The 23,546-nt window shown below is 39.8% G+C and overlaps 1 protein-coding gene across 2 annotated transcripts in view; it reads left to right on the top strand.

The window, feature by feature from the left end:
* Nucleotides 1–23,546, top strand: part of LOC108283515 (zinc finger protein 507) — a 30,756-nt gene that overhangs the window by 5,022 nt on the left and 2,188 nt on the right. For both annotated transcript variants that reach the window (XM_017499875.2, XM_017499874.2), the window contains 3 exons: nucleotides 2,220–4,351; nucleotides 5,780–5,897; nucleotides 9,667–9,781. In XM_017499875.2, coding sequence (XP_017355364.1) covers nucleotides 2,222–4,351; nucleotides 5,780–5,897; nucleotides 9,667–9,781 — 2,363 coding nt within the window. In that variant the 5' untranslated portion in view covers nucleotides 2,220–2,221. The remainder of the gene's footprint in view (nucleotides 1–2,219; nucleotides 4,352–5,779; nucleotides 5,898–9,666; nucleotides 9,782–23,546) is intronic.

The raw sequence follows: 23,546 nt of genomic DNA, 5'->3' as shown, positions 1-23,546 counted from the left end.
TACATGAGTGTTACATTTCATGGGGAAAGAGACCTTAGATCTACAGTAGAGAGCCATATCGTGTCCAGAAAATTGAATGTTTGAGGATTCCTATTATTAAACTTACTATTTAACCAATTTGCATTTAACCATTGAACTGAAAGAAATAAAGCCTTAAGTTAATCACCTTAAAGGGAAATCAGTAGTCACATGAAGAGCCACAGCTCCCCTTGGCCTAAAAATGCAGAATTCTAAGACAATAAAGCGACTTAGGAAGTCACAAAAGGGTTTTTCTAAGGAAACAGATAGTTCCCCCACTGGTCTTTTCTTTAACGATTTACAGCTGTGTATAGAAAGCTAAAAAACTTTCGTTCCTTCTACCTGAGAAAGATAAAACAGAACTAGTCTTTTGAGAGATTGTTTAAGGGAGAGGGCTGAAGGACCACGGGCCTTTGGGAGCCAGGGTAGGTGTCATGTTGGAATGGCCATGGAATGCCTATTCTGCTGTGAGGGCAGTTAGAGACAGTGGCAAAGAGAAAAGCTGATCCCATAGGGCAGAGTAGTAGGAAGAAGGGAAGACGTAGTACTGAAGAAGCCAAGAGTAAAGTGTTTGCGTTTTTGCCTCATGTGGACCTAGATCTAGAAAGCTGGCTTGCCAGAAGGAGTAGAAAATGAGGAAGAAAAGCCAAAGCTGCTGCCCAGAGTTGTGGGCGACCTGGCGCTGAGGCTGGTCAGAGCACTGTGTGGGGGAGAGGGGAAGGCGGGGCCTGGCAGGACATTAGGTATCATCTTGGCAGGGGCTGAACTGATTCAACCGTGCAGGGAAGAACAGCCATGATTCACCACCTAAAATAAGAATTCAGAGCCTGGGACTGAAGTTTAAGAATAGTGTGGTCTTTGGTCTATAGCTAGTGCCACTAAAAATTTTGTTGGCATTTATTGAATGTTGTGAGTAAGATTCCAGAATGCACCTAAAATGTGGAAAAACAAAACTTGTTGCTGGAAAAAAGCCTAAACTTAAAAATGTGATCCAAGTCAACAAATTAATCTCACTTTAAGCCAAAGGAAATGTTTGAAATGAAAGTACTGCCAGGAAATATAAAGAGTATTCTAGACTTAGGCAGAAAGATTTGTGGGTATTTTATGTTTAGTGACTTCCTTAGCCATAATGCATTATTACAGCAGATAACCCCTTCTAAGGACTCCGTCATAATCTGGACCTAAAACAACTGGGATATCAATTTTTTCCTTCTCTGATGTCCCTTACCCTTTCGGGAAAAAAAAAAAAAAATATATATATATATATATGTGGATATGAGTAATAGTTGACCACTAATATGACCTCTATAAAAAAACCACAGCACAATTTGTGGTTTATCTTCAGGAAGTAAAAGTAGGAACTAGATCATTGCTTTTATTTAGTTTCGTATATATAGTACTTTCCCAATTTACTAGGCCCTGTCCATACTACATGACTGTAGTTTCACAGTTCCAGAGGTTTGGGGAGAAAAAAACAAATTTGTCATTTTAGCAATAAAACTGCAGCTGTATTTGGTATAAGAAATATACCAAAAAATCAGTCACTGGCTTTACAGAGTGGTATTTCACAGTAACTGGAGAGGGTTTCACATGTCTTGAGAATGGCCGTGCTCCTTTAATCAAGGAATAGGGGCCTCTCTTTCTTTCTTTTTCTTTCTTTCTCCTTCCTTCCTTCCTTCCTTTTCTTTCTTTCTTTCTTTCTTTTCTTTCTTTCTTTCTTTCTTTCTTTCTCCTTCCTTCCTTCCTTTTCTTTCTTTCTTTCTTTCTTTCTTTCTTTCTCCCTCCTTTTCCTTCCTTCCTTTCTTTCTTCCTTCCTTCCTTCCTTCCTTCCTTCCTTCCTTTCTTTCTTTCTTTCTTTCTTTTTCTTTCTTTCTTGACATTGTGAAAAAGGGAGGGAATACTTCTGGTCTTGCTGGATGCTGAGGGCAAAGAAAGTGCAGAAAAATGAAGAAAAAGATCATCATTTCCAAAGAAAAAAGTGATGGAGGGGAGTATCTTCATCATTAGTCTTGATAGAAGATTGCATTCTAAAGAGAAATTCTAGCCAATTTAAATCTATACTAGGGATAGCCAGGTGTGCAGATGTGGAGCTTCCAGCTTAGAAAATACTTAGACACTAAGATTTGCTTATATTTCCTAACTTACATGCCTATAACTATCCTGTAACCTGGTATTTTTCTGTTTTACATTATCCTTTTTAGATATGGAAGAAAGTAGCAGTGTTGCCATGTTGGTGCCAGATATTGGGGAACAGGAAGCTATATTGACTGCTGAAAGTATCATCAGTCCTTCACTGGAAATTGATGAACAAAGAAAAACTAAACCAGATCCATTAATCCATGTTATCCAGAAGTTAAGCAAGATAGTGGAACATGAAAAGTCACAAAAATGTCTTTTAATTGGAAAGAAACGCACACGTTCAAGTGCTGCAACACACTCTCTTGAAACCCAGGAGCTTTGTGAGATTCCAGCTAAAGTAACCCAGTCACCTGCTGCTGATACTAGAAGAACTGAGATGTCACAAACAAATTTTACCCCTGACACTCTTGCCCAGAATGAAGGGAAGGCCATGTCTTATCAGTGTAGCCTTTGTAAGTTTCTGTCATCATCCTTTTCCGTGTTAAAAGATCATATTAAGCAGCATGGTCAGCAGAACGAAGTGATACTAATGTGCTCGGAGTGCCATATTACATCTAGAAGCCAGGAGGAACTTGAAGCTCACGTGGTGAATGACCATGAAAATGATGCCAATAGCCACACCCAATCCAAAGCCCAACAGTGCGTAAGCCCCTCCAACTCTTTATGTCAGAAAACCACAGAAAGAAGTAACGAAGCCATTCCAGACGTCCCCGTAAGTGTGGACAATCTGCAGACTCAGACTGTCCAAACTGCATCTGTGGCAGAAATGGGTAGGAGGAAATGGTATGCATACGAACAGTACGGCATGTATCGATGCTTGTTTTGTAGTTATACTTGTGGCCAGCAGAGAATGTTGAAAACACACGCTTGGAAACATGCTGGGGAGGTTGATTGCTCCTATCCAATCTTTGAAAATGAAAATGAGCCCCTAGGCCTGCTGGATTCTTCAGCAGCCTCTGCGCCTGGTGGGGTCGATGCAGTGGTCATTGCTATTGGAGACAGCGAACTGAGTATCCACAATGGGCCATCAGTGCAAGTGCAGATTTGCAGCTCAGAACAGTTGTCATCTTCATCTCCTTTAGAACAGAGTGCAGAAAGGGGAGTACACCTAAGTCAGTCAGTTACCCTGGACCCCAGTGAGGAAGAAATGCTGGAAGTGATTTCTGATGCAGAGGAGAATTTGATTGCTGATAGCCTCCTTTCATCGGCACAAAAAATCATCAGCAGCAGCCCTCATAAAAAAGGTCATGTTAACGTGATAGTGGAGCGATTGCCGAGTGCTGAAGAAACCCTTTCACAGAAGCGCTTTCTCATGAACACTGAAATGGAAGAGGGAAAGGACCTAAGCCCAACAGAAACCCAGATTAGGCATGAAGGAATGGACGATGTTTATCGTGCTGATAAATGTACTGTTGATATTGGGGGGTTGATCATAGGCTGGAGCAGTTCAGAGAAGAAAGATGAGTTAATGAATAAAGGCCTGGCTACTGATGAGAATGCCCCACCGGGCCGGAGAAGGACAAATTCTGAGTCTCTTCGACTGCATTCATTAGCTGCAGAAGCCCTCGTCACAATGCCTATAAGAGCTGCAGAGTTGACAAGAGCCAACCTGGGGCACTATGGGGATATAAACCTTTTAGATCCAGATCCTAGTCAAAGGCAAGTAGATAGTACGTTGGCAGCATATTCAAAAATGATGTCACCACTTAAAAACTCTTCAGATGGATTAACTAGTCTTAACCAAAGCAACTCCACCTTGGTGGCACTCCCAGAGGGTAGGCAGGAATTGTCAGACGGGCAGGTTAAGACAGGCATCAGCATGTCCCTACTCACCGTCATTGAAAAATTGAGAGAAAGGACAGACCAAAACGCATCAGATGACGACATTTTAAAAGAGCTGCAGGACAACGCCCAGTGCCAACCCAACAGCGATACGAGTTTGTCCGGAAACAACGTGGTGGAATATATCCCGAATGCTGAACGACCCTACCGTTGCCGCCTGTGTCACTACACAAGTGGCAACAAGGGCTACATCAAGCAGCACTTACGAGTCCATCGACAGAGACAGCCTTATCAGTGTCCTATCTGCGAGCACATAGCTGACAACAGCAAAGATTTGGAGAGCCACATGATCCACCACTGTAAGACAAGAATATACCAGTGCAAGCAGTGTGAAGAATCCTTCCATTATAAGGTAAGCATTGGTTCAGGAAGTCTTTCAGAGGACCTTAGCATCTTAGAGTGAGAAGGGCACTTTGTAGATCTAGTCCAACCACCTCATTTTATTGATAAGGAAACTGGGTCCCAGAAAAGTTGGATAATTTGTCTGACGGGGTCCCAACTTAATCAGTATTAAAGTTGGGACTGAAATCTCGGTCTTCCAAATTTCTGGTGTGGAACCCTTTTCTCTGCCTGCTGTCTCCTTAACAGCCTGTGTGTTTTAGTGTGTATATTTAAAGTGTTGATTTTCTGTTGCATGAGAATTACCAGGGAGTGTACAGTAGAGTCACATCATATAAACATTTGACTTACATGAATTTACCTGTACATCATCACGGCCAAAAAAAAAAAATCATATTTTTCATCTTACATGGCCCCAAAATGCCAGGCATTCGCTTCGGCTTCTACACAGCCAATAGTGATTTATATCATTGCAGATGGAAAAATGGGCTACACTGGACCTATGGTTGTGTTGTGGAAATAGAGCCATGCGTGTCGTGTTTTATGGGCAGGGTAAAGGACTTTCAAGAGTTATTTTGACTGTCTGATTTTCATCTTAATTGCTGACCTTACCAAAACCAATGTCCTATATGACATGCTATTCTTTTATAAAGGAAACTTGGATTCATTGAGTCATTGGTTAAGAACTTTTCTTCTTCAATGGGCCAGGTGAATCCTTGAAAATGTTTTACAAATGTTACCCTAAGAGCTAACTAGGATGTAGAGTTTTTCCCTTAGATTAATGAGAGTTGGGGTCTAGCTGTGGTGAAAAGGTAATCAGGAATAAGAAAGCTCTGGAGTCGGAGGTTCACTGCTTCTCAGATTACACTCATGAAATTCCAAATAGCACATCCACATAGGCTGCAAAGGCGAGAAGTCTCCAGGAGTTTCTTTTGCTACTGAGCTCTTGATTCATGGGAATGGAATTAGAAGAGACAATCCAGTCTCTAATTGGAGGAGCACTTCCAATTAGGTCTTTTACACATTTTGATATTTAAGTGAAAAATTAGGAGTCCGGTGTTTACTGATTAGATTTTTTTTTTTGAAGTTGCATTATTCTGAACACTCTGCTCGTTCCTCTCCTGGGCATGCCAGTGGTTCAGTAAACATGGACACACCATGCATAATCACCAGAAAGCAGTGACTTCTTTCGGAGAATATGAAGAGAGGAACTGCCCTTTGCATGAGATTATGATTTGCTAATTTACTTCTTTCTATAAATTGTCAAATGTGTCAAATGATCTTTTAGCAGACTTAATTTTAAAATACGGTCATGTGTATTTAAAATACAGTAATGTTGTAGGTACTAGGCTATGAAAGCAATGAACCCATTTTTCTGCAGCCTCCTAAGATTTGGACATGTATATTTATTGAAAATTACATATTTCTTTTCATTTTTCAGAGTCAATTGAGGAATCATGAGAGAGAACAGCACAGTCTTCCAGATACCTTGTCGATAGCAACTTCTAATGAGCCAAGAATTTCCAGTGATACAGCCGATGGAAAATGTGTCCAGGAAGGTATCTATGTATTTTGTTATGCAGGCTGCAGTGACTCGCACATGAAGTAAAAGTGCCCTTAGTTGTCACAATTGGTTATTTTCAGGGCAAAAGCCTATATTCTCCTGTTTTTGTACCATGGATGCGAGTGAATCTGATCTCTGATTCTAAGGAAATGCCAAGTACTGAATGAAGCAGATGATTACTAGGTCCTAGGTGAGAAGCCGTAGATTAGTAAGGATTCATCTTCAGCTGTGTAGGTAGATACTGCAGTTGAAACTTAAGGGCCCCTTTGAAGGTGATGTACCAGCAAGGCAGAAAAGCTGCAGCATGGAAGCAGGCCTCCCCTCCCTCTCTCAGCACCAGTTGACCTACTGAGAACAGAGCTTTTGCAGATGGTGGGCCCCTACCCCAAACTTTAACTGGGCTTCCCGCTGTGATCTTATTCTTACCCAAGTATGACTGCCAGATTTCATCTGCATTATTTAAAAAAAAAAACACACACAGATACACAAGATCTTTTTATGTACCAGTTAGGTAGCAGTCGACCGAGTTTCTGGTAATAGGAATATTAAAATTAAAAGATTTAATTAGAGTTCCATGAAAAGGCGGATGCCACATCCGGAGAATTAAGGATAAAGTGTACTAAGCTGTGCCGCTTTGCTTCAGCTCACTTAAATTGATATACTTTAAATGTCTCCAGTGTGGCACATAATGTTTATGGGAGATAAAACATATTGGGGTGACTTTCCTTTTTAGATTTGCTGAGAATTAAAGTTAGAAACGACTACAGAGTGAAATGTTTTACCATAATGTTTCATTAAATTATACCCCAGAAAGCATAACTGATTCTAGAATGTTTCTGAAAGAACTGATTTTGACACCACTGTAGCACCAAAATTCTCATGTCAAACAGATGTCATCCCTGTAAAACTCTCCAAAACAAAAGGAGTTTATGACATAGCATCTGTTTCTGCAGTAGATGGCTGAGCTAAAACAGTTTTGTTTCCTTTTTACAAAATATCCCTAAATGCCTCCTTTTATTTTAATTCATTATGTTTCCGTATCCCCTTTAAAGGAGGCATTAAAACGTTTGATATGATTGGACCATAAATCCCTAATGAAGGGATGAAGTAAATACTACTCAGTAGCACCACCTGCAGTTAATATCAGTGTTGGAGATGTCTTTTTTAGCACTGTCCTAAAAAGCAAGCATTTCAAACTATCCAAATGAGTTAACAGATTAAAATTCATAATTTTAATAAAAAGATTAAAGTGTCAGCTCAAAATTAAAATAACCACTTCAGATTTTACAGTGTGAGTGTATGTTCACTAATTTTATGTTGCAGCATCTTTTCTTTGTGGCTCATGCCTTTTTCTTAGGGTGAAATGTATAGATTTTTAAATTGCCTGCCCTGCCTCTTTTCTCCCACCTGGCTCTGTTTGCTTTTTTTCCCAGTACTATAGCAGTTCAGATGGCTGCATACTTACACCTGGTTGGGTACTTTATTAATTCAGTATTAGATATTTTGAAATTTGGTTGTCAGGCCAAAGAATAAATTTTTAGCTCACAGAGAAAGTAATAATAATTCATGCTTTGTTAAAACTTCTTTAACCATTTAGTAAACTTATTAAACAAGAAGAGAGATATGTGCCTCTGTGATCCCCAGTCTCTGCCATTATGATAGCACAGATACCTTACGGCGTGTTTTAGCTTGACATTTCCTTTACCAAAAGGCATGGCCTGCCTGTCTTGAGCTAGATACCGTGTTAGGTGCTGAGAGTACAGTGAAAGGCATCAATGCCCTTTAGGAACCCACCTCAGTGAAGAAGACAGAATGAGGCTGATGGGTATGTCAGCCAGTACCACAGGAGCTCAAATAAAGCCGCAAGCAAAGCCCTTTCATAGGGTGTTACTCCATGAAACCTAATTAAATTGTTTTTTTATTGGAAACCTATAATTTGCCAAGCCCTGGGATTCAGTCTAAACAAAACAGGCAGATTCTTATCCTCAGGGAATAGACAGCTTTGTGACAGGGCAGAGATTTTACCCAGACGTGCAGGTAAAGTACAGACTTTGCTAAAGGAAAAATATAGGACTTCCTAATATGCTGTGAGGTTCTAGCATTTCCAGTTTGTAGATGAGAAAACTGAGACTTCAAGAGGCAAAATAATTTACCCATGATCATACTGGTAGAAAGTGGCAGAGCGAGGACTAAGCCCAGATTTTTGAACTTTAAATCCAACATTCTTTCCATTGGAAACAGTTGCTTGAAGTAGCACAGGCTCTCATTCTGTGCTATATTAAGTTTTTCCATCTGTCAGTTTTATTAGTTGTCATTGATCTGTAATATTTCTCACACAAAACCATTATCCAATATTTCACACTTCATTTTTTAGGGTTTTTTTAAAAACTGTATTTGGAACAGTGCCATTTATAATCAAGTCCAAGATTTTAACCTACCAATTAAGAGCAATACTTAGATTATAATTATGATTAGTGTATATATTAATGCTATAGATTTATACCATGAAATTAGGACATTTTGTTCTGCCTGGCAGTAGTTATTAGCAAAAGAAAATTTCAATTTTAGGAAGTGTAAATTTAACTTAAGGATTTTCTTTGTTGAAATTTCAGTGTGGGTTTTCTTTTGTGTAACACCACAAATTTTACTTTTATGCAGCGTATACAGGTGTTCTGCCTAAGCTTTCTTACTGCCAAGAGACACAGAGTTCTTCCTGCTCTGCCTTTTTCTTGAGCTTCCATGCTTTCTCTGTTTCTTAATATAAAGCAGTCAGAGTGTGAATAGCCTGTGGACTGCATGCTGACAGACAAGTACATGGAGCATTGACTGTCTTCAGGAAATCATTTTATATGAACAAGTCACTCAACTTGTGTTGACATAAGCTTACCCCAACTTGAATTACTCAGACCTGTTGTTGCAGAGTGAGTTTAGTAACATGGCTTCTTTTCATTGGATCCATGTTTCCTGCATTTCAGAGAGCTGCATATTCATGTCGGTCATAACCTTTGTCCCTGTCACCTGTCAGTTAACTAGATAGAATTATGCATTGCATAGCACTTAATTTGCAGCTGCTTTTCCTTTCATGTTGCACTGGTAGCTGATATTTAGTGGTAAACAAAGAAAATGCACTGGGTGAAAAGGCCTTAGGCTTTTTTGGGGATAGAATGGGGTGGGGAGAGATTTCATGCTCTGTTGCCCAGGCTGGTCTTCAGCTCCTGGCTTCAAGTGATCCTCCCACCTCGGCCTCCCAGAGTGCTAGGATTACAGGCATGAGCCACCACACCCAGCCAGGCTTTTTATATTGAGTTTGTTGTATATGCTTCATAGCTATACTTCATAATATTAGATTATAGTATTATGGCTTGTTTGCAAATCAGTGTTTCTTTAAGACAGTATATCCAATATTGATTAGAGTAACACCTGTTTAGTAATACAGATCAACAGGGTGTCTCTGATTAATTTAGCTCCTGCACATTCAGCCTGAAGCAAGTTTGTTAGGATTTAGAATACTGTATATGGTTATGCAGAAATCATCTCAACCTATCTGTGTTTCTAGATCATAAGATGTTCAGTTTATATCTGCTGATAGTGTATATGCAGGAAAACCTGTAAAACCACTTCAGACTTGTTAAAACAGCGAGAAAGCCATGATTGAAATATTAATTCAACTGTCTGGTATAAATTTTCTTTTACAATGGAATGTAAATGCTGTCATTTGAATCTTGTCAAAGTCTGCCACTAAAACTCTGAAATACCTTGTCTAGGAAATAAATCTTCAGTCCAGAAACAGTATAGATGTGATGTGTGTGATTATACAAGTACAACGTACGTTGGTGTCAGAAACCACAGGCGAATCCATAACTCTGATAAGCCATACAGGTAAGTGCTATGATTCTAGAATTTTGATGCTTGTATTAAAATGTGTTATAGTAAAGAAATAAAATGAAATAATTTAAAATGTATACCGCTTATTAAACGCAGGTTAAGAATGAAGAAATTTTCACTAACTGGTTTTATTTTTTTTGTTTTTTTTATATATTTATTTATTTTTTGAGTTGGGGTCTTGCTGTATTGCCCAGGCTGGAGTGCAGTGGTGTGATCATAGCTCATTGCAACCTTGAACTCCTGGCCTCAAGGGATCCTCCACATTGGCCTCCCAAAGTGCTGGTATTGCAGGCATGAGCCACTGCACCTCACTAGTTTTATAAGTCTTGTTTCGTTTGTTAAGGAGTGTGAACTTTAAGCTTTAGTCTTAGGACAGTAGGCATTTTGTCTAGTTGATATATAGGAAGTTGTCTATATCTGTCAGTTTTATGTTTTTATTTCATATGGGTATAAATTTCATAGCAATTTTCAGTGCCTTATAGTGCATTTCAGTAATTTGGCAGTAAAGTACTCAGTATTCCAGCAAAAGATCCTTAAAACTTAAAAGCAGTAAACTTTCCTATGAAAGAGTCCATTTTTCAAAATTAAGCTAGTATGTATAGAATAAGTCATTTAATTTCGTCACTTGATTTTTCCCAAAAGCAAATTCAAATATGTATTTCAGAAAATACAGGCATTCGCAGTCAATTCAGATGAGCTGATAAATAAAAATCATTCTTTCTTAAATAAACTTTGCCTCTTGAGAGTAAATTGCTTGTTGTTTATGTAGAGTCAAGGTGCAGATGTTTTACAGAGTTGGTCCAGCTGTCACTGAACAGTTTATTCTGTTTGCAGCTACAATGGAACATCAGGTTCCGACATCAGACCTAACCTTGTTACTATGACTTGATAGTGCTAGGCCATGGGCATGAACTCTTTCACCCCCTTGTCAAAACTTTTCAGGTTTTAACTCTCTCCCCAGATTTATAGATATGATACAAGTAAGTATCAAAGATTATTCTGTTAATCTTGCTGAAAACCTGACAGACTGTCATAAAAGGTCATTGTTTAATCCCACAGTGTGGTGATCTGTGTTTGGTTTTGAATAGTTAATATGTGCTTAATTTTCTAACCAGCAGGCTTACCTAGAATCACTCTTCAGACAGTACATCTGTTTGTAGAGTTTTTTTTTTTTTTTGAGACAGAGTTTCACTCTTGTTCCCTAGGCTGGAGTGCAATGGCACAATCTCGTCTCGCTGCAAACTCTACCTTCCGGTTTCAAGTGATTCTTCTGACTCAGCCTCCTGAGTAGCTGGAATTACAGGCATCCGCCACCACGCCTGGCTAATTTTAGTATTTTTAGTAGAGACAGGGTTTCATCATGTTGGCCAGGCTGGTCTCGAACTCCTGACCTCATGATCTGCCCACCTTGGCCTCCCAAAGTGCTGGGATTACAGGCGTGAACCACTGCGCCCGGCCTGTAGAGTCTTAAAACTCTGTGGAAGGTGTTTGACCTCTCAGTACTCAGTGTCTCTTGTTTAATTTTTTTTTTTTCTTCATTTATTTTTCTTTTTTTGTTTTTTTTTTTTGAGACAGAGTCTCACTCTTTCGCCCAGGCTGGAGTGCAATGATATGATCTCACTTCATGGCAACCTCCACCTCCCAGACTCAAGTGATTCTCATGCCTCAGCCTCCCAAGTAGCTGGGACCACAGGCATGCGCCATGACTAGCTAATTAGAGACAGGGTTTCGCCAGGTGTTGAACTCCTGGCCTCAAGTGTCCGCCCGCCTCAGCATCCCAAAGTGCTGAGATTACAGATACGAACCATCATGTCCAACCAGTCTATTTTTATTTCAAATATTTTCAAAACTAGAATCCCTAAGAAATTTGTTCACAGAGCATAATGAAGGCCGTTATTAACCATAACTCAGTGCCATAAATTACTAAATAAGGAATAGTAAGTGGAACTGAGTATATATCCATTCGTGATTTACACTGGGAAATGTTTAGGAGAATGTGATGGAAACAGGGAACACTACCTGATAGGAGGAGGAAGCTTTGCCTTTATATTTTTGGTGTCCTTGAATTTAGGCATGCTGTGCCAGATTCATGTGATAGAGGTAACAAGAAAATAGCATTTCTCTGGGTCCAGAATTAGATTGTTCTTTCATTCAAGGATAAATATTTATTGAGCAAATATTATACTTCAGGGGCCGTGCTAGGTTCTTGGACTACAGTCATAACAAAACAGACGTCATCTTTGCTCTCATGGAACTTGTAAACAAGCAGTAAGCAAGTAAACCCTCAAATACTTAGAATAAATGTCTGAAAAAGGTTGGTGATTCTGGTTTTGTAGAGGAAGGTTTTATATCTGCTTTATTAGATCTGTCTTGCAGCTTAAAGATTCATTCTGATAGCTGTCAGCGTCTCAGGGATGTTTTCTTACGTTCTTAAAATATTCAGACTCAGGATTTGTTGCAGTTGTCCTGGGGTCTTCCTACCAGTGGGCAACATCATATGAGAATCCTCTTTGTGTAACATCAAAGAAGTCTCAGTCTGTTATTTTCCAAATTTATTCACACTCCACTTTGTCACTGGGTTTGGTGTGTTTATGCCTTAGAAAAAAATTTCGTCATACCTCCCTCTTTGCACTTATTATCAGTTTTTCCTCATACCTCTTATTTTCTAATCTCGTGGCTCTCCTTTTAACCTTTAAATACTCACCATCCTTTGTCTTCATGGGATTTGTGGTCATAGAGCACTATGGATTAACATGTTCTATGCCAGGATGTTTCAAGGACTTGCTCCTCATTGTCCTATACCGTGTGCCTTAAGCTGAGCCGGTAAGCATAGGCTTCATAATGTCTGACTTAATCCAAGGATCACAGGAGTTTTTCTGGCTCATTTCATGTCTGCTTCATTCAGTTTCGTTACCTAGTGCACTTACGGTCAGAGTCTGGACTTGGTTTCTCAGAGTTCCTGCCATACCCTATGCATTTCTCATTCCCTACGTTTCGTTATGAAACGTGCTTACAATCAGTGAATTGAATTCTTACAGAGCTAGAAGGCCCTTTGCACAACTTCTAAACTTTGTACAAGGGCACAAAAGGTTTATTTTACTGTGGCTGTTACATCATAGGTTTTCTGTAGTGGTGAAACCTGTTCCTTTCTCATGCCTTTATTTTCATGCTGTCATTCCAGTCCTTCAGTAACCCCATTTTTGTGGTCTGAACAGTACAGCTTCATGGATCCCTGATTCTGGGGGCAGATAGTCCTGGGATTGAATCTGAGCTCTCTCACTTGTGGGATTTGTGACCTTGGGCCAACTGTTTCACCTCTCTGTGCTTGGTTTTGTCATCAACAGAATGAGGATATTAAGCTTATGAAGATGAAATGAAATACCATATAAGGTACCAGCACATAATAAACAGCCAGTAAGTGGTAGCTGTCTGGTAGTTACGGGGTCCAGCTTTTACCTTCTCAATAATTCATTATCTAACCAAAGAAAAGTACTAAAAGGCTATGACCTCTAAACACTAGGGAAACAAAGAATTAATTCTGTCCTAGGGTAGGCAGACAAAGCTCATTTTACAGGAAAGATGCAGGGCCCAGGCAGAATGCTGTCACTGCTGAGGTCCCTGTGCTATGTCTGGCTGCTTTGGAGTCAGTCTAGTGCCTTGGGAGCATCCCAGGCCTGGACCACACATCTCCTGTGCCCCACTGGTGACCTTGGGAATCTTGTGCCACAGTAAGCCTCTTTCCTCATATGAAACTGAGGTGAATACTTCCCCACTCATAAGGCTTTGTGAAGATTAAGTGAGATTATATTTATGAAGCACCCAGCATGTTACTAGGTGCATGGAAGGGGCTTGTTCCCTTTTTCTGCTCATGAAGTTGTCAGGTCATCTCAGAAACCCTGTTCTTACCCCGAAGGAAAAGAGCCATTTTCCGTTCCTATGGAAGGACCAGGAAAGATTAAAATGACATCATTCCATCCCAGTCCCTACCACTGCAGCTATTAATAACTTTGTTTTTATTCTGTGTAAACCATACACCAATTATAGTTATACCTGACATTTCTTTTTTCTTTTTTAAATTTTGTTTTTCCATAAGTTATTGAGGTCCAGGTGGTGTTTGGTTACTTGAGTAAGTTCTTGAGTGGTGATTTGTGAGAACCTGGTGCACCCATGACCCGAGCAGTATATATTGCACCTTATTTGTTGTATTTTATCCCTTGTCCACCTCCCACTCTTCCCCCAAGTCCCCAAAGTCCATTGTATCATTCTTACGCCTTTGCGTCCTCATAGCTTAGCTCCCATGTATCAGTGAGAACATAAAATGTTTGGTTTTCCATTCCTGAGTTCCTTCTCTTAGAATAATAGTCTCTAGTCTCATCCAGGTTGCTGTGAATGCTGTTAATTCATTCCTTCTTATGACTGAGTAGTATAACATTGTACATATATATATATATACCAGAGTTTCTGTATCCTCTCATTGATTGATGAGCATTTGAGTTGGTTCCACGATTTTGCTATTGTGAATTGTGCTGCTGTAAGCATGCATGTGCAAGTATCTTTTTCAAATAATGACTTCTTGTCCTCTGGGTATATCCCCAGGAGTGGGATTGCTAGATCAAATGGTAGTTCTACTTTTAGTTCTTTAAGGAATCTCCACACTGTTTTCCATAGTGGCTGTGGTAGTTTACATTCCCCAGCAGTGTAGAAGTGTTGCCTGATCGCCGCATCCACACCACATCTACTGTTGTTTGATTCTTTGATTGTGGCCATTATTATAGGAGTAAGGTATCACACTGTGATTTTGATTTGCATTTCTCTGATTATTAGTGATGTGGCATTTGATTTGCATTTCCCTCATCATTTAGTGATTTTTTTCATATGTTTGTTGGCCATTTGTATATCTCTTTTTGAGAATTGTCAGTTCGTGTCCTTAGCCCACTTTTTGATGGGATTGTTTTTTTTTCCTGCTGATTTGTTTTTGTTGTAGATTCTGGATATTAGTCCTTTTTCAGATGTACAAATCGTGAAGATTTTCTCCCACTATGTGGGTTGTCTGTTTACTCTGACTGGTCCTTTTGCCATGCAAAAGCTCTTTAGTTTAATGAGGTACCAGCTATTTATCTTTGGTTTTATTGCAATTGCTTTTGGGTTTTTGGTCATGAAATCCTTGCCTAACCCATGTCTAGAAGGTTTTTCCAAACTTATCTCCTAGAATTTTTTTTTTTTTAATGGAGTCTTGCTCTGTCGCCCAGGGTGGAGTGCAGTGGTGCGATCTCAGCTCATTGCAACCTCCACCTCCCAGGTTCAAGCAATTCCCCTGCCTCAGCCCCCTGAGTAGCTGAGATTACAGGTGCACACAACCACTCCTGGCTAATTTTTGTATTTTTGGTAGAGATGGAGTTTCACCATTTTGGCCATGCTGGTCTCGAACTCCTGACCTTGTGTTCCGCCCGCCTCGGCCTCCCAAAGCGCTGAGACTACAGACATGAGCCACCGTGCCAGACCATCTTCTAGAATTTTTATAGTTTCAGGTTTTAGGTTTAAGCCTTTAGTCCATCTGGTGTTGATTTTTGTATAAAGTGAGAGATTATACCTGACATTTATAACATTGACCCCAAAGTTTTACTGAAAAGTTCCACTCAAAAGTTTTCATATTATTAGATGGTCCTTGGTTTAGTTGAATGTTGCAGTATTGGACCTGCCCTGACTGACATCTCCCACTACCACTTTTGTAGAGAGCAAGATGGGAGACCAGAGCATTGTCCTGAGGGAATCAGTTTCTTTCTAACCATGTGGCATGGAACCCATTTTCCCTTAGAAACACAGCTATACTGTGCTTAGGTTCTGAAACTACACTGTGGCGGGGGACAGCATGATGTCAAGGAGAAGTACATGGGCTTTGGGGTAAAGTACTCCACACGCTGCCTGGCGCATAGTAGGTGCTTAGTAAATATTGACTGATAGTTGTCCACATCCCTCAGTTTTTTCCATCTATAAAATGGGTCTGATTCTATAAGTTTTTTATGTAAGTTTTATTCTTGAAAATAAATATGTAGTGGTATTATTATGCTTTTTCTTTCTTAAATAGAATAGCTGCCCAAACAATGTTAAGTGGAATTTTTTTAATGCCCAGTCCAAAAACACCCATTTTTCCCTAATTGTTGCAAAATATACTTTTAGAGGTAGCTTTTTCATATCGAGAACCAAACAAGGTCCAGCCACTGTATTAAGAGAGTCTCTTAAGTCTCTCTCTCTCCCTCCCTCCCTCTAAATTTTTTTAATAGATTTTGTAATTGATATTAGCATAGCTCCTGAAAATTGCGTAAATCACAAAGGTACAGCTGATGAATAATCACGAATTAAACCTCTGCTTGTACCACAAACCATTATCAGCCCTCAGCAACACCCCTTCTTGGGCCTTCCTGTCATTAACCACCCCTCCCCTCTTTCTGATAACCACTGTATTGACTTCTAACATTATCAAGATAGTTTTTCCTGGTTTTGAACTTAATAAAAATGAAATCAACAGTACATATTCTACTTTATGTTTAGACTTTTTCACTCAACGTGTGTGTGTGTGTGTGCATGTATATATAATTCAACATAGCACAAATGCATGTCATTGCTGTATAGCATTCTATTACCACAATGTTTTCATTCTGCTGTGGATAGACAGTTGGGTTATTGCAAGGTTTTCCTCCCTGATATGAATCGATACCATTTTGAACATTCTTTTACATGTTTTTGGGCGCATATATGAAATGAGTGCATTTCCACTGGGTTTATACCTAGGAGTGGAATTTCTTGATAATTGGACCTTTATATATGTTCAGCTTTGGTAGACAGTGTCAACAGTTTTCCCAAATGGTTGTACCCATTCATATCCTCACCAGCACTTTGTGTTGTCAGTCTTTAATCTTTATCAATTTGGTAGATGCATAGCAGTGTATTATTGTGGTTTCATTTGTGGTTTCCTTGCTAATTTATGAGGTTGAGCATCATTGCATTTGTTTATGGGCTATTGCCCACTTTTTTGGATTGTCTATTAGTTAGCATTATTATAAGGGAATACCTGAGGCTGGGTAATTTATAAAGAAGAGGTTTATTGGACTCATGGTTCTGCAAGCTGTCCTCTGCTTCTGGTGAGGGCCTCAGGAGGCTTCCAGTCATGACAGAGGTGAAGTGGGAGCAGATGTGTCACATTGTGAGACACAGAGCAAGAGAGAGGGAAGGAGGTACCAGGATCTTGTTAACAGTCATATCTTGCAGTAACAGAGAAAGAACTCATTATTCATGAATGGCTACACCAAGCCATTCATAAGGGATCTGTCCTGTCCCTATGACCCAGTCACCTCTCCCCGGGCTTTACCTCCAACATTGCGGATCAAATTTGGACATGAGATTTGGAAGGACAACTATCCAAACTGTATCATCTGCTGTTTTCTTACCGAATTATGTATTCTTAGTACAAGGCTTTTGTGAGCATATTGCCAATGTCATCTAAACTATGGCTTGCTTTTCTATTTTCTTAATGATGTATTTTGATGAACAGACATTTCTAGTTTAATATAGTCAAATGTATTAATCTTTTTCTTTGTGTTTAGGACTTTTGTGTCTTTATATTCTGAAATTGGTTTTGATTTTTTGAAAGTCTGTTGAGTAAGGTAGACGATGGATGATACAGAAATAAGAATGTGTGCTGGGATGGTACATCAACTGTGTGTGCTCAGGTATTACTGAGCCTGGTTTACTAATATGGCACTCAAACTAAAAAAAAAAAAAATCTAACAGAAAGCATTCCAGAAAGGCTTTCATCAGTGGGAATGCCAGTTTGCAATGGAAATGATAAGGTTGCCTCTCAGTGTGGTCAGTCATTGTATGGGATTTATATAAATGTAAGTATATTAGAAATGATGGTAATAGCTGATATTTTTGAGAAGATTGTTTGCGGGCCAGGTGGTGTGCTGAGCACTCAATATGTGTCAGCTCAGTCCTCACAGCAGCCCTGTACTTAGGAATATTACTACCCCAGTTTTGTAGATGTGGAAACAGAGGCTGGGCCAGCTCAAATAAGTTTCCCCATGTCTCACAAGTGGCAGAGCTGGGGCTTGAACCCTTGCTCCTAAAACTAACTGTGCCATCCTGCCTGCTTGTGCTACACCAGGAAGATCTCTTTATGAAGTGTACTGCTGCTGCATGCCAGCCCACCTCACATCAGGGTGTGAAACAGCAGCAATTTCATTATGCTCAGGGATTCTGTGGGTCAGTCAGGAATTTGGAAAGGACATAGTAGAGATGGCTTGTCTCTGTCGATACAGTCTGGGGTCTCATCAGGGAAGGCTTGAAGGCTGGGGGTGACCCAGACAGCTGGGAGCTGCAGTCCCGGAAGGCTGCCTCATCATAGGCTGGTGGCTGTGCTAGCTGTTGGTTGGGCCTCAGCTGGAACATATACATGGTTTCTCCTCGTGGATTTTGCAGGTCTGCTAGTTCCCGAAATGAGCTTCTTAGGTAAGAAGTAGGCAAAAGATGTGTTGCCTTTTATGTCCTCATCTTGGAAGTCACAGCCCATCACTTCCACAAGAGTTACAGGCTTTAGTCTTTTTTCATCTGTAGGCATCTTGAGTCTTTAACCAGTGTGTTGGCTGGGGGAAAAACTTAAGTCTTTAAAAAGCCTGAATTTGTTTAAGGAAAATAGTGAAGGAGATAGTTTCATCAGGAGAAAAAAAATGTATATTTTGTTTTGAAGAGATGAACTGAAAGAGTTTGTTTTTCCCAGTGGCATAAAGATGAACCCAGGTTCATCACAAAATTTGAAGTGGCTGTTTGCGGGGGTGGGGGCAGGCCTTGGTTATTTCTTTAAAAGCACAGAAAATGAATATCGTAAGATAAGCTCTGTTGTAAAATTTCTGTTCAAGTCATTGTGTATGTGTTCAAACCAGACTCAGGTCATACCAAATCTTGTAGACATCCAGCTGCTTTCTTTCATCTATGCCCTCAAGGCAGTTGACCTAGAAACTAACCAAGTAAAGTCCCAGGCCAGGGAATGGGTGTTTATAAACCAGCATCCTTATCTCCTTGGGGTTCTGAGATAAGATAACTGACTTACTAGCAGTAGGAGAAAGTCTGTAGAAAAATTCGGTCTCAGACTTTTTAGCTGAGTTGTAAGAAGCCTTAGGTTTCTACATTGGCTTTCTTTGGGTTGCCAAAGTAGCTTCCTTGCACTGGGAAGAAATCATTTTTTATACAAATATGGGTAGGGTTTTATTGGTTAGCACAGAAATTATGCTGCTTTGGGCATTCCAAAGCCTGGGTCCAGCATCGGCCGTATTTGTAAGCCACTCTAGGAGTCCAGCGGTCACGCTGTTAGGGTGTTCACTTCTTTCCCCATGTCATGTGTATGACTTTGCCTTGATAGACTTAAATAACTGAGTCCCAAATGGCCCTGTCATCAGGAGCAGCCAGCAGTTCCACCAAGGAAGCAAAGCAGAGTCGTGACAGGTGGTGTGATAAATGCACTCATGCCGTGGCAGTTCTTTTGTCAGTGTCGTTTCGTTTTGGTGTAGACTTTTTTTGCCCAATGGATGGGGCAGGATGGGAAGGAGCAGTTTATCCTAAGTGGAAATATGGTCGTTGCTGGTCTGTTGTTGAGGCGGTTAGAAATGATTTTTTAGACATAGCCTCTGTTTCAAAACATATTTTTTTTATGTTTTTGTTTTGTTTTTTAATAAATTCTGTTGTTTATATTGGAGGTTAATAATATGATGTAATCGGATATAGGGAGTAAAATGGTTACTATAGTGAAGCAAATTAGCATATCATATATACTTTTTTGTGGCAAAAGCAGCTAAAATCTACTTAACAAAAATTCCTAATACAGCACAATTTGATTATAGTCCTCGTGCTGTGCATTAGATCTCTAGACAAGTTCATCCTAAATACCTACTGCTTTGTATTCTGGAATCTTTTCTCTCCTTCCCCACCCCAAGCCCCTGGTAACCACTCTTTCTCTCTCTATCTCTCTCTGTCTCTCTCTCTCTCTCTCTCTCTTTCTCTCTCTCTCTGTGTGTGTATTTGACTTTTAAGTAAGATTGAGCAATATTTGTCTTTCTGTGTCTGGCTTATTTCACTTAGTATGAGACCTCCAGGCCCATCCGTGTTGTGGCAAAAGGCAGGATCTCCTTTTTTAAGGTGGAATGAGTGTGTGTGTGTGTGTGTGTGTGTGTGTGTGTGTGTGTGTGCAAGCGCATGTACGCCACATTTTCTTTACCCATTTATCCATCAATGGACACTTAGGTTGTTTCCATACCTTGGATTTTGTGAGGAATGCTGCACTGAGCATGGGAATACAGATACCTTCGTGAGCTGGCGATTTCATCTCCTATGCAGAAGAGGACTTCTGCGTCATGTAGTAGTTCTATTTTTAATTTCTTTAGGAACTTCCATACTATTTTTCATGGCCTTACCAATCAACACGATAGTGTGATTTCCTTTTCGCTACATCCTTGCCAACATTTGTTCTCTCTTTTGTCTTTGATAATAGTCATCCTAACAGGTTATCATTTCATAATGGTTTTAATTTGTATTCCCTGATGATTAGTGACGTTGCATACATTTCCATATCGCTGTTACAGTTTTTATGTCTTTGAAGAAATAATCTGTTCAGGTCCTTTGCCAATTTTTTAAATGGGGTGATTTGTCCTTCTGCTATTGAGTTGTAAGTATTCTTTATAAATTTTGGATATTAACCGTTTATCAGATACGTGGTTTGCAAATATTTTTTCGCAGTCCTTCGATTGCCCTTTCATTTTGTTGATTGTTTCGTTTGCTGTGTAGTTTTTTACTTTGATGTTGTCCGTTTATTTATTTGTGCTTTTGTAGCCTGAGCTTTTGGTGTCATATCCAAAAAATCATTGCCACAGCAGCGAGATTTTTCCCTGTATCTTCTTCTAGGAATTTGGTGGTTTCTGGTATTCCATTCAGGTGTTTTATCCATTTTGAGTTGATTTTTGTGGATGGTGTAAGATACGCGTCCAATTTAATTGTTTTGCATGTGGATATCCAGTATTTCCAGCACCATTATTGAAGAGACTGTTCTCTCTCCATTATGTCCTCTTGGTGCCCTTGTCAAATGTTGATTGACTATGTATGTTTAGATTTATTCCTGGGCCCTTTATCCTGTTCTGTGGATCTGCGTTTCTGTTTTTATGCCCTTACCATACTGTCAATACATACTTTCTATCATTTCTCCTTTTTCTTTGTGCTACATATACAGATCAGAGACTTAAAAATGGCTGTGCCCCATAGCCCAGGACCTTTTTACCTCTGGAAAGGAAGGGAAGGCAGTCGAGGTCAGGCACACAGGGGATCTTAAAGGTATATTGGTCATGTTCTGTGTCCCAACTAGGAGTGTTCATTCTTTATTATTCTTAAGGAGTCTTAGGGGAAAATGAACTCTATCCTGAAGAATAATCTGCAATGCATTTACATTAATGTACAATTTGTTATAGTATTGTTTATGATGTCAAAAAGATCAAAAACATTCTGGCTCTATGCTACTTAGTAGAGTGGTTAAATTATGATATTTTCATAGGATGGAACATTATACCCCATTGAAAATGCATAATTTTTAACTTGAGAAAATACTCATGGAACATTGTCAAAAGCAGGATTAAAAATCTATAGTATGATTCTACTTTTGCTTCAGATCTACATATGTACATTAAAAAAGACCAGGAAGCTATGCAAGTAATTTTTTAGAATTTGTCTTTATACTTGCCTATATTCCATTTTTGTGCAAGGAATATAGATTACATAATCAGAAAAAGGTTTAAATAGAGAGATAGCATTTGCTGACCAGTTAAATGGACAGGAATTGGCTCAGTAATTCAGACTAACAATCCACAAGCAAGGGGCTCTGATAGCATAGCAAACCAGATAACCCACAACACTCCAAATGAAGAAAAGGCGTTTATTCAGCTGTCATTTCTGCAGGCCAAAAAGTTTGAGAGCCTGGCCCTGGCTTCTGGTGAGAGTTTTTGTGCTGCGTCACATGGCAGAGAAGGTCAAAAAAGAGGGGGACACATGCGAAGAAGAAGGGGTGATCCTGGCTTCGTAACACCTCACTCTCAGGAGAACTTATTCATTCTGAGAACCAGTCCAGTCTTGGGAGAGCAGGAACTAACTCACTCACCACCGAGACAACAGCACCAACATCCCATTCATGAAAGATCCACCCCCAAACACAGAAACCTACCACGAGGCCTCATCTTCCAGTACAGCCACATTGGGGATCAAATTTCAACATTAGTTTTGATGATGACAGACCACATCCAAACTGTGGTACTGTTTCTTAGTCCATTCAGGCTGCTATAACAAAATGCCTTAGACTGGGTAATTTATGAAAAACAGAAATGTGTTGCTCATGGTTCTGGAGGCTAGGAAGTCCAGGATCAAGGTGTCTGTCAGCAGCTTTGGTGTCTGATGAGGACCTGCTCCCTGCTTCATAAATAACATCTTTTTGCAGCATCCTGTCATGCTGGAAGGGGCAATAACACTCCCCTGAGCCTCTTATAAGGGCATTAATCCCATTCACAAGGCCTCTGCCCTCATGACCTAGTCACCGTCCAAAGCCTCACCTGTAATACAATCCCTTTGGGGTTAAGTTTCAACATAGGAATTTGGGGTGGAGGGGCACGTACATTCAGATCATGCTACACTATAATTTAAAACTTAGAAACTTTGAGAAATAAAATGTTTTGTCTCTTTGTAAGAGACTTATCAAGTGGTTTAAACAGTGCTTGCCTTCTCGTTAATGTCCTTTACAGTCTAGAATGAGCATTTTCCTATGCCTTGCCAAGTGGTCAGTTATCTTTTCTGAGTAATTATGGGGTCATCATCATGAAATGTCTCCAAGAGTTCCTTTAATGCAAACTTTTTTGCCAGCCTAACTTCCTTCAGGAACTGCATACCTCCTCATTACATTCACTTTCACTAAAATCCTCTGGCTGCATATCCCAAGTTTTCTTCAGTGGCAGCAGTACAGTATCAACATTCCTGTGGCCAACTGTTTATTTGTTCTAGAACTGATTTACATTTGTGTCTAATTTTGCTTCCAGCATGACCACTTTTTGGGTTTTTGCTGCACGTTGATTTTGTTGGCCAGTTCCTCTCTTGTGACTATCGATTTTTGTAACATGTCCTACAAGTTTAACATTGGGAGATAAGGAGGCAGCATAACTACATGTTTGCTGTCTGGGAGTGAACTGCATAGCACAATGACCAGTCACCAGCTTTGAAAGGCTTGCTTAGTCACTGGGCATGGTGCATCCGTGTTTACATCGTAGACAAGAGCTGCCAGTGAAGTTTGTTCTCTTCAGTTACTCACAGTTCGTATTCCCATAGTAGTTAATAACTGAAATTTGAACCATGCTGTCGGGGGACTGATAATGTTTAACTAAGCCATAGTAACTGAAATTCATACAGCTCAGAACCATGCAATACAAGGACCACGCACATGCATGCACGTGCGCGCGCGCACACACACACACACACACACACACACACACACACACATATTTATTGTAGGCTTGTTTTTGTATATTTTTTCCCTTGCTATTATAAATTGTGTTTTTTCCTTCTTGCTAGCATTTATCTAGCATTTTAATATTGTTTCCATATAGGAAAGTTGTTGATCTGTATGGAATGTTAGGTTTGTGGCTTTGAGTGATTATTTGTAACAGTTTTTAATTTTTTTTTTTTTTTT

The sequence above is a fragment of the Cebus imitator genome, unplaced genomic scaffold, assembly GCF_001604975.1.
Source record: "Cebus imitator isolate Cc_AM_T3 unplaced genomic scaffold, Cebus_imitator-1.0 Scaffold261, whole genome shotgun sequence".
NCBI lineage: Eukaryota > Metazoa > Chordata > Mammalia > Primates > Cebidae > Cebus > Cebus imitator.
The sequence above is the reverse complement of the archived record's forward strand: the minus strand, read 5'-3'. Positions and strand labels throughout refer to the sequence as shown.